General features: G+C 43.3%; 1 protein-coding gene across 1 annotated transcript; it reads left to right on the top strand.

Moving 5' to 3' along the window:
* Positions 1-6,014: 6,014 nt before the first annotated feature.
* Positions 6,015-14,158, top strand: LOC109462071 (tyrosine-protein kinase receptor Tie-1-like). Its single transcript, XM_019758569.1, has 10 exons — positions 6,015-6,192; positions 6,653-6,710; positions 6,984-7,041; positions 8,489-8,687; positions 9,266-9,397; positions 9,831-9,965; positions 10,367-10,498; positions 11,799-11,933; positions 12,635-12,766; positions 14,037-14,158. Exons 1-10 carry the CDS (start codon positions 6,120-6,122, stop codon positions 14,156-14,158), a joined length of 1,176 nt encoding a protein of 391 aa, XP_019614128.1. The 5' UTR covers positions 6,015-6,119.
* The last annotated feature ends 110 nt before the right edge of the window (positions 14,159-14,268 follow it).

Here is a 14,268-nt window from a genome sequence, read left to right as displayed (position 1 = left end):
GAGCTCAGTCTGTAGGCTATTCCGCTGACTTGCAAGTGTAAACTAAAAATCTCAGTCTCCTCCCAAATCACTGAAAGACGCTGCAATTATTCACGACAGAGTCCAGTCAGAGACACCACGCGGCGGACAGTGTCACGGTCCTGACAACGTGAAACTGAAGCGCGTCAGTGTTTGAAGTGACCGGCGATTGACGCGTCCTTGTCCCAGCCAAGGCCGGCAGCAAGTCCTACTAAAAGTACCGAACGTTCGATCGAACACACATGGAACCTTCGAACACACGGAACCTTCGAACGCGAGGGAGACTTCGATCGAACACGCATAGAACTTTCGAACACGGTGAATATAGAACCTTCGAACACTCGGATAGAACCGTCGAATATTCGAACACGCCGAACCTTCGATCGAAGACGGAGCGTTGGATGGAACAGGTGCCGAGTTACACGTACGTCTGAAGCTGCCGCCAGTGCTAACACAGTGTGGATACAGGAAACCCGCTGTAACCACTACTCACAACATCGTCTGGCTGTATAGTGTTAAACCCCGGCGAAGTCTGTATGTACAGTATATAGTGTACACACACGCGCGCGCGTAGACTGACTTTGTAGTCCCGGCTAGCGTACTCGGTGTTCGGTTCGGTACGCTTGCCGTACACAATGCGGCGTGGCGGGCTAACTTTCGGCAGGAAGGAAACACGAGAGTTCGGCAGACAGAAGAACGCCAGGCCGGCGCGTCTCCGCTCCAAGGCGAGCTTTGTTGTGACAAGCCTGCCGGCCGCGGTGTTGTCTGGTTTCTGGGTGCTTCAGTCCTGTATACCCCTGCTCTGAACCGTAAATACCGGGTCTAGCGCTGAGCTACTTACGCGTAAAGGGAGAGCTTGTTTTGGGGACAGGCGACAGCTTTCACTCAAGGAGTTAAGACGCAGTTGAAGGTTGCGTCTATACATTACCGAGGGCTATTTTTAAATGTACAACACTGTGAGCCTGCAACCACAAGAAGCCATGCAACAGTCGGTACATACAGCTATACGATTATGTAATACCATTTAAGCAGTCTCCTTGATAGTATAGAATTTATCTATTGTCTCTGCCAAGAAAAAAAACAAAAGAGATAAACTATAAAATTAAACAAAGCTGTTAAGAGTTCGAAACTTAAGCTTGTGATACTTCTTTCTCATAACAACGGACACTTCAGAAGTAAATGTTACCGAAAACATAACCCCACAGCTATAGTACAGGTTAAGGTAGTAATGATACTATATCGATGAGTTGCACTGTTGTGCTAGCCTCCACCAGGCCTTTCTACGGGAATACGGATCGTAGAATTCGGCAAAAAAGAGAGTAAAATTGGCCAGGGGAGTCAAACCTACCAGGCGGCCAAACTCCCCTGGCAAATATTCCCCTATATAGCCAGCGTAGTTAGTCTGGTAGAGACTACTGTTGTACATAGACACTCGGGCCGTCTGAAATCTTATCTGAGAAACAAAACTTAATCCCAGTTTAGGTAAAACACGGCTTGTTTAAGAGACGTCAATCAGAGCCTCGGTCGGCTGTGTGTGTTTGTCAGTCAGTGGAACTGTCGACACTTCATCGTAGCCTAAGATTATACACTGGTTTAGTTTATTATTACTTTCGTCTAGAAGGTTAGTTTTGGGTCTGCTTGTCTTTCTCTTTCTGTCAGTGTGTGTGTGTCACGGTGTGTGTCCGTGTGTTTGTGTGTGTGTGTGCGTGTGTGTTTGGGTGTGTGTGTGTTTGTGTGTGTGTTTGGGTGTGTGTGTGTGAGTGTGAGTGTGTGTGTGTGTGTGTGTGTGAGTGAGTGTGTGTGTGTGTGTGGGGGGGTGTATGTGTTTGTGTGTGTGTGTGTGTGTGCGCGTGTCTGTGTGTGCGTGCGTGTGTCTGTGGACAGCATAATTGAGAAGTTGTGAATGGATCTCTATATATCACTGACATGCTAGTAGAAATGACTACATGTACCACTAGTTTCTCTTGTTCTTTCTCGCCTATAAGTTTACTTTTGCCCTCCCCCCATCTCTCTTCACTTCTCTCAATTCACTTCACCGCCTTAAGCAAGAAGGTAGCACAAAGAAACTTAGTCTAGTAGTAGCACCACCAGAGATAGTCTGAGAAACTCAGGAAGACCCAAAGATAACCTCCAGCCGGTTCCCCAGCTCTGAAATCAGCCTGTGGCCTTGTCCCCCCGACGACCAGGTCGGTCGAGGGATTAGGTAGGTAGGTAGGTAGGCGTCTTTATCCTCACCTTGGAGAGAATCGCCGTCTCCTGAGGGGTAAAACGGTACAAGGTGGTCATTATTGGGATTAAATCACCGTCTCGTTCCCAGGGTAGGCTCCGCGTCAGTCAAGGTCGACCTGATGAACCACTGACAGCTAGGGGTCAGGGGTCACGCTCCCATCTTAGAGGTAAATTCAGGACACCTTGAGAAGACTTGAAGACCTATGCTAGATCTATGTAAGGCCATGTTGATTTGATTATATGGATGACATCCGCGCGCGCATGAATTTTCGGCCGTTAAAAAACAAACGTTTTTAACCACATTGTAAATCGTACAAAACAGTTGCAAAATAAGCAAACATATACCTTAAGTTGAAAAAAAAGATTGGAAGACGATACCAATGTCGTAGAATGCCAAAATTAGACGAAAAAAACGAAAATGTAAAGAAATGAATGTGAAGAGTAGATTATTCGCCATACCATGTATGTACCATACTCTGTGTCATTTGTTCAACCTTCTTGTCCACGTAGATTTCATAATGAAATCAACTTTTTTGGGGGAAACTTTTTTTATTCGCACGCTCGCATGAGTTTTGGGGTTCCCAGACGATGTCATCCATATAATCAACTCAACATGGCCTAAATAAAGTCCTCGGAGTCAAGGACTGTTGATGTTATAGTGTCACCGCAGCGTCCTGGGTTTAACGTGCGCACTGGCCCGGGGATAGATTAGGATCAGATGCCAAGGACTTGGAACAGAAGTGACGCAACTAAGCAAAAACTTCTTCATCAAATAAACTTTGAAACGCTTTTCAAGAGAGGGAGAGAGAGGGGGAGAGAGGCACTAGCACACACACACACACGCACGCACGCACGCACACACACACACACAGAGAGAGAGAGAGAGAGACGGAGGAATAGAGAGAAATTGAAAGAAAGAGTGATAAAAGTGTGCGTAAGAGAAAGTCATATTCAGTATGAGATACTGTTGATGTTACAGTGTCATCGTGGCGTCATGGCTTTAACGTGCGCAGTGGCCCGGTTACAGTTTAAGATCAGATGCCAAGGACTCGCGGGTTAGGTGATCTTTCTGTTTAACTTTGCTCCCAGGAGTGACTTTAACACTGTGCAAGAGAGAGGGAGAGAGAGAATGAATGAATGAGTGAATGAATGAATAAATGAAAGAAGGAATGAAAGAAAGCCCGATTATAGTTTGAGATCAGATGCCAAGGACTCGTGGTTTAGGTGATCTTCTATTTAACTTTGCTACCAGGGGTGACGCGAATAGGAAAATGTATGGTAAATAACATAAACTTTAAACGTTGTGCAAGAGAGAGAGAGAGAGAGAGAGACTGAGAGGAGGGGAGAGAGAGGAGGAGGGAGAGAGAGACGGGAGAGAGAGACAGAGAGAGAGGCACAAACACACACACACAGATAGAGACGGAGAGAGAGATTGAATGAAAGATATGTAGAGATAAAAAAAGAGCCGTCGCGAGAGAGAAATATGCAGTATGAGAGAAGAATGTAGCTTCACGGAAAAAACGTAACTTACTTATTAGTTCCAGAAGTCGATATTGTAACCTAACAAGCGGAAGGAGGGACTAAGATAAAACCTAGTCAAGTCTCAGACTTAGATTAGAAAGGTCCTTGATACGTCTCGCGTTTTTATCGTGTTTTATCCACGTCAAAATTCGGGTTGACATTGATGGTGTTTTCGCCTATCAGCTTAGCCTCCATAGCATGCCAAAAACTGGGGGTTTTGGGGGGTCTTCAGGGTCTTTGGGAGCTTTTATGTGCTATTTTCTGATTGCATATAGACAACATAGCCAGCCTGGTTGAATTACCCCGTTAATGGGCTAATCAGAAAGCCAAAGACAAGAAGACAACCAAACCCCCAGTTCTATAAGCCTGCTACGGAGGCTAATCAGAAAACAGCCGAAGACCACCAAACCCCCAGTTCTATAAGCCTGCTACGGAGGCTAATTAGAAAACAGCCGAAGACCACCAAACTCCCAGTTCTAAACGCCTGCTACGGAGGCTAATCAGAAAACAGCCGAAGACCACTAAACCCCCAGTTCTATAAGCCTGCTGCGGAGGCTACTACCAGCTCCTGTCCTCACGTGTGAGAGTGATTATATTTGACAGGCTGTGTCACGGGGGTCGGGCAGAAGGTGGGGGCTTCATTCTGCCCGGAAGGAAGTGGCATAACTCATATTTAGCGCCATAACTAGGAACTGAAAGCTTTCTTTTACTGTCTATCAAATTTTGAATCATGGCTCTTTATGTACAGCCATGCTCAGGCACGGTTCTGGATAGTCCGCGCGTATCTAGAACCGTGCCTGGGCGAAATCTGTGTTCTTGGATATGCGCAGACTATCCAGAACCGTGCCTGATTCTAAACCTAACCCATTCAGGTATAGACCTAGATAGGCACGGTTCTGGATACAACAGAGACTATCCAGAACCGTGCCTGATCCTAACCCTGAACCATTCATGCATAGACCTAGATAGGCACAGTTCTGGATACGATAGAGACTATCTAGAACCGTGCCTGATCATAACCCTAACAGATTCATGCATATAGAACTAGATCGAGTAAAACACTTAGCCCGAACCGCCTCCTCACATCTGCTTGACGTGACCTTGATGTAGTAGGCATTCATCGGTCTTGACCTTGATGTAGATGTAGCAGAAAAGACGTTTTGATGATGACAGACTCGGAGACATTCCGGCCTCGTCTGGGCCTAACGAACCCCTAATGTCTACTGGAGACAAAAGGTCATGCTGAAATCAGAGCCAACAGTCTGCATCGTAGATACTGTACAGGGAGGAGACATGGTACAATCTTTTGTAGCATCTTCTGGTGGCTACAAGACAGTATCAAATTAATTGCCACGGCACTAGTATCAAATTGGCTAAACACTATCTAATTGAGTAGACACAGTATCAAATTGCCACGGCAGTATCAAATTGGCCTCGACAATAGTATCAAATAGGCTAGACAGTATCAAATTGTAAAGACAGTATCAAATTGGAAAGACAGTATCAAATTGGAAAGACAGTATCAAATTGCCACGACACTAGTATCAAGTTGCTACGGCAGTATTAAATCGGTAACAAAGTACCATTGTCAGACTATCTTTATCCCATATGTCACCGTTTGGCTGCCGAAAAAAAGAAATATACCTGTCCAAAAAAAACATGGTAAAGTTGACGCTACATATGTACATTTCTTTTGCACGATATCAGCAATCATGTCTGCTTCTCCACAATGTGAGAATCCTAACAAAACAAAACTGTTCGGGGGGTCAGTGATTCTAAGTATTTGCTCTGTATTGAGTGACCTTTGACTTCATTTACATCTATGATTATCTTGACTCACTTAAAAAAGTGGCTGTTTGGCCGTACGAATGAGCGTTTCTCGATGTCTAATAAAGAAACAAGAAGACCCAAGAGCACACATTTGACGCTGACTCATAGCTCTATTCTATTCCAATCAATAATATCCAATACTTTTCTACCCTGGGTGTCGTTTAAGAATTATTGCATGTCAGTATATTTTTGTCACCAATGTTGCTATGACAACGGCAGCATGACGTCACCTGTACCATGTGAATGTCCGCAGCACCAGTAGTGAGACAACAACGATCAGGATGTTGGAAACAAAACCTCCACTCCAACCCGCTCTTCACTTCACAAGGACCTGTTGGAACATTATTTTCAAGTGTGGCATAATCCACCGAAAAAACTCGCCACACTGAAGGGCACTTCAAAGTCGCGAACATTTGTGCGGTCTGTAGCTTTTTTCTGCTACATTTTTTTGTTTCTTTCTTTCTTTCTTGTCGCAGAAGAAAAAGTCCCGAAGTTGTATTTTCTTCTTTCGTCATGTTTACATGATGCAGGTTGTTAGTTGGTGGATTGCTGTCGTGTGTGTCAATCTTGTCGCCAATCCAAAGTCGCTAACAGGTGGGAAAATATATTTGTATCCGTTATGCTTTGTGTATCTAGAGTAAAATAACGCAAGTGGCTTTCTTTGAACTTGCTCTAAAGTCACCACAATGATGTAACTGTCTGAGTCGATCAAATTGATTTGCCACAAAAGTAGCGAACCGTCCGACGCACTTGTGAGTGAATACATGTAGCAATTGCTGTTTGCTACAAGAAACCGCTACACTGTGAGTCTGTAACAATTTCAACAAGGATAACCAAAGGGGTATCATATAACTGTTATTGTTATACATGTAACTGAAAAAACATCCTTATGTCGATTCAGGGTTAATTCTAGCCTTGTGGTACATCAAACATGGATGTAACTTTGAGACTAACTTCGTCTTTTGTTGCATGTAAGGTTGGCAGTTGTGGTGAAGAAATAAAAACAAACAAAAACAGAAGAAAACTGACAAGTTTTTTTCTTGTCTCTCCCCAGACGCAGTGATGGACGTAACGTTAGTGATCGACCCTTTTATAGAAGAGTATAACGACAGGTAAGGACGACACGGTATCTTCATTTACATCCCCTTTCCACCAAACCGCTAAGCTCCATTCAGCGGCACAAAATCTAACTATGATTCAATGAACTTCATTGATGAATTATTTGTGTCTTTTGTGTTTTTTTGTCTATGAAGCCATAGCTTCACATTCAATCTCTTCATAATTCGGAATCTTGAAATACTGACAGAGAAATTATCTCTTGTGTCACAGCTTCCTCATTTATTCACCCACTCACTCATTCACTCAATCCCTCTTTCCTTTCCTAGGACCTATCTAAAGTGCGTAACGGGCGAGGAGGCGTATGACATCAATTTTGGGCCAGTGGTGAGTATTTTTATAAAGGTTTTCATAGCTTCATTGGTTAAAGAGATTTAATGTTACGTAATATAAGCATATTGCTTGCGTTCGTCACTACTATGTATTGTATTGTTTGCATAAGAAAAATGTTACATCGAACTGTAAGCGTTATTTAAATCTACGAGAGTATCTAACGTTACAGAAGTTAATAATATTAAGTTATATTTCCCTACTGATATATAACTTGCTACTTGGTGGTAACGGGTTCCACTGGGCACAGCTTAAATGTGGGTACTTTTTTTTTTATAAAGCCATCTATCAATGTCTAAAACCCAAATTATTGTGGTCATTCCCTTAAGTTCTTTTCAAGTCTCTACATGTAACTTTAGTTCGACTATATTTCACCAGCTGTATTAGTTTAACCTCATTGACTGAATTCTCGAAGCTTTTAAAGCCGTAAGTCCCCATTTCAACCCCAGGAAATGCGCCCAGTCTTACCATAATTGGAAAGGCCGCCTTATTTCTTATCGGTCGTTTCCGCACAAAAATGTGCTCGTGACCTTGAGATGATGATGACCTTGGTAGAAAGAAATCCAAGATGGCGGCCTCACCTGAGAACGCGCGCCGGGGAGTTCCCATGGTCCCCTGCGGCGGAAACTTATAGATAACAACGTCTGATACTAGAAGACGGAAGACTGAGGAACCGTGCCACCCTGCGTGCTAACGTCTTAACCTTGAGGCAATGTCTTGACCTTGACCTCTAACAGGCAAATGTGCAAAAGTCACGGGTGTCCCAGTGCTATATGTGATATAGATCACCCTGCACCTGTTGTCTGGGAAATTGAATAAAAGGTTACACAAGGAAATTGTTACTCAAGACACTGGATAGATTTTGAAAACTGTCAGACGTTTCAAGTAGCCATGTCCTCTACTTTTCGTCAGTGACTAACTAAAAGTAACGTTAGTAGATTAAAAGGAAGAAAAAAGAAGACTAAAAGAAGTAGTGGACTAACAAGAAGAAACTTGAAAAGAAGGAACTAACTAAAGAAAAGAACCATGTCTGGGGCAAATCTACGTTCTTGGACACGCGGAGACTCTCCAGAACCATGTCTGATCCACTGTGCTTAATCCTAACACTAACTAATTCTGTCACAGAACTACATGTAGATAGGCACAATTCCCCTGCAGCGTAAACTTATAGATAACGACGTCTATTAGAAGACTGATGCAGTGTGGGAACGTCTTAACCTTGAGGCGACGTCTTGCCCTTGACCTCTGATGAGTTTCCGTCAGAATTTTGGGTATTTTTGCTCCATGAGGGTCACTATACATTGGGATAGTGTGGCTTCAACTCAGTATGTAGATAAATGACTAGAATATTGACTTTGAAAAATCGGGTTTCCGAGCCCTAAAAACTACACAGGATGCCTTTGACCTCGAGGCGCCGTCTTGCCCTTGACCCCCCCCCCCCCAGCTGGAGTCTCAGCAGGAGCAGTTCTACGGGCTGAGCTCTGACCAGGTGGTGGTTGGAGACGTCTGGCCGGAGGGGTACCGCGGCGCCATGTACTGGTTCCGACAGTCGGCAGGGGGCGCTCGTGTCGGAGCCTTCTTCTGTGACGTCACCGGCAGAGGCGGGAAGGAAAGAGTCACGGCGGCCAAGATGAAACCTGGAGGTGGGAGGAAAAATTGTGAAAATGAGAGTAAAAAAAGTGAAGATGAGAGTAAAAGTTGTGAAGATGAGAGAAAAAAAATTGTAAAATGAGTAAAAATTATGAAAATGAGAAAAAAATTGTGAAAATGAGAGTAAAAATTGTGAAGATGAGAGTAAAAATCATGGAAATGAGAGAAAAAAATTGTGAAAATGGGAGACAAAATTGTGAAAATGAGAGATAAAATTGTGAAGATCACAGTAAAAGTTGTGAAGATGAGAGTAAACATTGTGAAGATGAGAGTAAATATTGTGAAAATGAGAGGAAAAATTGTGTAAATGAGAGTGAAAGTTTCCGTGCTGTGATTCGAGACCAAGTTGAACACAGGGTGAAGTATTTAAAGCAGGAGAAATACCAAAAACCGGTTTCAGGGCGGCATTAGAACATTTCAAAAATAAATTTTCTAGTCATTTTTTCACGTAATACCGACACGATTACTCTGGGATTGCGTATGAAAAGAATTACGAGAATTGAAACATATTTTAACAGACGTTAACATAATACAAAGTTTATGACTCTAACACTAATGACCCTCTCCTCAGCGCCCATCCAGCCCCGGGTCCTGACCACCACAGTGTCAGCTGGCGAGTCCGTCACCTTAAACATGACGTCCTCCTCAGAACCTGCAGACAGGATAGAGTGGAGAAAGGACGGGGACGTGCTTACTGGAGCTGGTAAGGAAAGTCCCCAGTCTGTCTAATAAGCACTTGGAATATTAGGAGGCTTGGTTTCGGGTTGATACGCACTCACTGCAACACTAATCGCTACTTGTTGTTGTCGTTGTCCTAATGTTTAACGTCTAATATCTCGCTAGACGTGGTGCAGGTTTACGTTTGGTTCAGTTCAGAGTCAATTGTCTCTCTAGGTATTTAACAGTGCTGTAAATCATTCATAAACCGCTAGAGGGCGCCACAAGTAGGCAAGAGCAGACTATTAAACTTCATTCGATATCCTCTTAAATATATTTATGAGGCCAGATCTTCTTTCACAATGACTGTCATATTTTCAGTACCTTATCTTGGTGATGATAATTAACAACACAATTAAAAAAACTCTTCTTCAAACTAATACCTTATTAACGTCTTGAAGTTTCCCTTGTACTTGCAGACGCGCTGCAGTTCAGACTAGAAGACGTGCGAGTAGAAGACTCAGGGATTTACGAGACGTATTACGTCACGAACCAGACGGTGGGAGGGGGGCGCGCAAGGGCCGAGCAGGCCATCATGAGATTACTAGTCAGAGGTAAGTTTTTTTTAATTTTTTTTTTAAATTTTATTAAGAATTACCTGGTGTTCTTTAAAAATGGCTGTACACACTGTACATAGTTTTCATCCAGTAAATTTTGGTTGTAGACATGAAAACAGTGTCTTGTTTCTTCTGCCATATCAAACAAATAAGACCGGCTGTGGTAACTGGTGCTGTGGCAGACACCCTGTGGTGTTGGGTTACATTATGTAGCAAGTGGCAGGACAGAGTTGGAGGGGCTGGTCACTGAACATAAAATTTTAAAGCTTTCAGAGGGCATCCACCATCTTTCCTCAGCTACTGAAGGGGAGTAGTTTGTTACAGCTAGACCATATGAAAGTAAACATTGCTTTGCAAATGTTACTTTGATTCCTAGTTTCATTTTTCTTTCCTCCCAGCGTGTCCTGTAGGGCTGTGGGGAGATGAGTGCAGTATGAAATGCCCAACGTGTTTTAACGGCGGAGTGTGTCACCCCAGGACAGGTGTGTGTGTCTGTCCACCCGGATTCAACGGACCCATCTGTGAAAAAGGTAGTAATGCTACGTTGGGATAATGCTCCAAATCATTTTGTCAAAATATGCCTTTCCCTGTAACTCCCAACTATGATATCAGTTCTTACAGTTAAGTGCCTCAACAACTTGTCCATTGCATGATCCAATGAATATGTGGTGCTGGTAAGTCTCACAAGTTGCACAACAATTGTATTGGTGACAATGTATGGTAGTAATTAATCTCCAAGCAGTTCCATGGTAATTAATCTGGCCAATTTGATACTCGTTTACCACCCTAGGATCTGCTTAGAGATTAGGTAGTAATTACGTTGGGAAAATTTAAACTTTTTAAATTCTTAAACTTGAGTGCGCCACTAAGTATGTCTGCTGTCATTTGTATGCTCAATCAAGATGTGGTGAATCTCATCTAATGATAGATGTAACATTACACAACAACTTCATCTGTGAGAATATATCGCAATCCTCATAAAACATAACTTTATTGCATAACAGTTGTACAGGATACAAAGTATGGCATCTAGTAGTAACCACACTTTCATAAGGCTAACCTAACTAATACAAGAGTGGGTGCCTAGTAAATGACAGGTATGAACTTTTACAATTATTGGAGGAGTTTTTAATGTCTATAGAGTATTTAAATAATATTATGTAACATAAGTCCCATCACCCCCCCCCCAGCGTGTGGTTCTAACCGGTACGGTAAGCAGTGTAACCTGAGATGCCACCTGGACTTCTCCGGCCAGACGGACCCTCCTGACGGCTGTGCACACCTGACGTTCTGTCTACCTGACCCGTACGGCTGCTCGTGTGCACCTGGGTTCACTGGACTCAAGTGTGCAGAAGGTACGCACCTTATAAGGCCGTTGTTATCATATAAGGCCATTATTACCATATAAGGCCATTATTACCATATAAGGTCATTATTACCATATAAGTCCGTTATTACCATATAAGGTCATTATAGAAGGTAGGCAACATATAAGATTGTTATTACCATATAAGGCCATTATTACCATGTAAGGCTATTATTACCATATAAGGCTATTATTACCATATAAGGTCATTATTACCATATAAGGTCATTACCATATAAGGCCATAACTATATAAGGTAGGGTGATGGAGGCACCTAAACTGACTTGATAGACGTCCAGATTATCTAAAGTTAAATCATTTCTTTTTTCTTGTTTTATCGACATCCAGGTTTAGACATCCAGGTGCAACATTATGTAATACTAAATCAATAAATCAAGCACTGTCTTTCTCCGTTAAAAGATTGTTGAGCAGCAAAAGTTTACATTTGCCGTGTGTTTTTCCAGCGTGTAGTCCCGGTACATTCGGGGCGGGCTGCAGCCTGACGTGTCACTGTGAGGGTGGTGTGAGCTGTAACCGCTTTACCGGCGTCTGTCCCGCCGACTGTGCGCCTGGGTACCTGGGAACTAACTGCCAGATAGGTGCGTTTGTTTGTTTGTTTGTTTGTGTGTGGCCTGACGTGTCACTGTGAGGGTGGTGTGAGCTGTAACCGCTTCACCGGCGTCTGTCCTGCCGACTGTGCTCCTGGGTACCTGGGAACTAACTGCCAGATAGGTGCGTTTGTTTGTTTGTTTGTTTTTCTTGCGACTGTGCTCCTGGGTACTTGGTGACTAACTGTCAGATATGTGCGTTTGTTTGTTTGTTTGTTTGTTTGTCCTGCCGACTGTGCAGCTGGGTACCTGAGGACTAACTGTCAGATAGGTGCCTTTGTTTGTTTGTTTGTTTTTCTTGCGACTGTGCTCCTGGGTACCTGGTGACTAACTGTCAGATAGGTGCGTTTGTTTGTTTGTTTGTTCGTTTACAGTGTCCCGGATTCTTCTGCCACTGGTAGCAGGGTTCACAGTTCCTTGCATTTCTGGCTAGACGTTTTCTGTCCTTGGGAAGTGCACTAAGTCTTTAGATGACTTTCCTTGCTCCACTCAAATGTAAAATGGGTACCTGACTTTTGTTGGTGAGGTAAAAGGCATTGGAAGATTAGGGTATGAGCTTTGACTTCCAATACCATGCCCTAGACACAGTGGACTAACAACCCACTGCCCCTACAGCCTGGAAAACAGCTTTGGGACTACCTTTACCTTTACCTTAACCATGAATTAATCATAATTGATTCCTTCTTCCACAGAGTGCAAGGCTGGTACGTACGGTCTGCACTGTGACGGGCGGTGTAACTGCCACGGCGGCGTCACATGTAACATCGTGGACGGGTCCTGTCCAGAGGGCTGTCCGGAGGGGTACATGGGACCGGACTGTCAGGGTAGGGAATGGTCTTTAATACTAACCTCTCTACCAAAACTTCTATGAAATGCAAAAGGAAGATTGTGATATTGATGTAGCCTCTACCAGGCTCCGCGGATCTCTCGAAAAATAGTAGAAATTGGCCGAAATAAAGGGATAGTATACCAGAGAAGATCTAGGGCCATAGAAGCTCCAATTTGCGACCCACGGGTCTGGTATACTATCCCTTTATTTCGGCCAATTTCTACTATTTTTCGAGCGATCCGCGGAGCCTGGTAGAGGCTAATATTGATGTTAGTTAAGAAATGACTGCCGTACCCATGTCAGTATGGAGGAACTTCTCATTGATGATTCATGGTCCAATATTCGTTACAAAGGACCATTGAAAACAAGATTGTCAGGTTGATTATTATGGTGCTAATAGCAGTCAAATCTTTCTGTAATATCTGCATCAGACTTATACTAGTATATCTAAACTCTAGAAGAATGGTTACTTGTGTTGAGCCGAGAGGTTCAGTACTCCATGCCAGTACACTGGGACCTACCGATATTCATTGTACGGTCATTCATCTAAACATTTTAATCCCTTAGTCTTATATCATTTTGCCCAGACGATGTGAAAGCTAGTTTTCTGTACCATTCTTGATTTTCTGTTCTTTGTTAAACGCTAAATTTCCTTTATGTCCAAGCATCTCTCCCAAAGTGTTCAGATTTCTTAGTATTTTCATGAAAATTTGCTGATTTTTTTTTTTGGGGGGGGAGGGGGAGGGGCGACATCATCCAATTAGGGAGCACTTCTCCCCTAAAATGTCTGGGGAGACCCTGTGTGTGTTTACCTAGTATGTTTTTCCATTGTAAGACAAATGTCACATGCCCATGTTGAGCCCCTTTAGAACAGAACGGCTGCCTCTCCCACCCTTGTATGTACAGCGGCAAAACCTGGCAGCATTAAATCATGACCCATCATTCATAATACGACTCAAAATGTAACTGTTACAGTTCTACTAACAAAGCGTTCTAACTTGTAATGTATGTACCTAGTCTCTACCAGACTAACTTGGCTGGCTATGTACAGGAGAATATTTGCCAGAGAATATTTATCTGTACATTTTTTTCACGGTTTTCGTCGGATTTTTAAACACCGTTGCATCATAATTTTGCCTGTTGCAGACGACATCTTTTCTGACATAACATTTGGAAACTACAGACGGGATGCTAACCTTATATATGCCAATACAACATGCTTCTTGTTGTTTTTACAATCATTTGTACATGTTGAGCCCCTTTAGAAGAGAATGGCTGCCTGTCCCACCCGTGTATGTACGGTGGAACCTGCCATCCCATCGGCCAGGACCGGTACTACTGCAGGTGTACTGACGGTTACATCTCCAGGGACTGTCATCCTGGTTAGTTATCGTTCCTTTTTCCTTCTTTCCTTCCTTCCTTCCTTCCTTCCTTTCCTGCCATCCCATCGGCCAGGCACGCTACTACTGCAGGTGCACTGACGGATACATCTCCAGG

This window comes from Branchiostoma belcheri, unplaced genomic scaffold, assembly GCF_001625305.1.
Source record: "Branchiostoma belcheri isolate BF01 breed outbred unplaced genomic scaffold, Haploidv18h27 scaffold99, whole genome shotgun sequence".
NCBI lineage: Eukaryota > Metazoa > Chordata > Leptocardii > Amphioxiformes > Branchiostomatidae > Branchiostoma > Branchiostoma belcheri.
This window is presented reverse-complemented; position numbering and strand designations above follow the sequence as displayed.

Excerpts from the sequence above, each read along its gene's own strand:
- LOC109462071 (XM_019758569.1), top strand. The coding sequence starts at position 6,120 with ATGATGCAGGTTGTTAGTTGGTGGATTGCTGTCGTGTGTGTCAATCTT. Across the intron at positions 7,042-8,488 it reads ACATCAATTTTGGGCCAGTG|CTGGAGTCTCAGCAGGAGCA; the intron begins GTGAGTATTTTT and ends CCCCCCCCCCAG. Across the intron at positions 10,499-11,798 it reads CGGACCCATCTGTGAAAAAG|CGTGTAGTCCCGGTACATTC; the intron begins GTAGTAATGCTA and ends GTGTTTTTCCAG.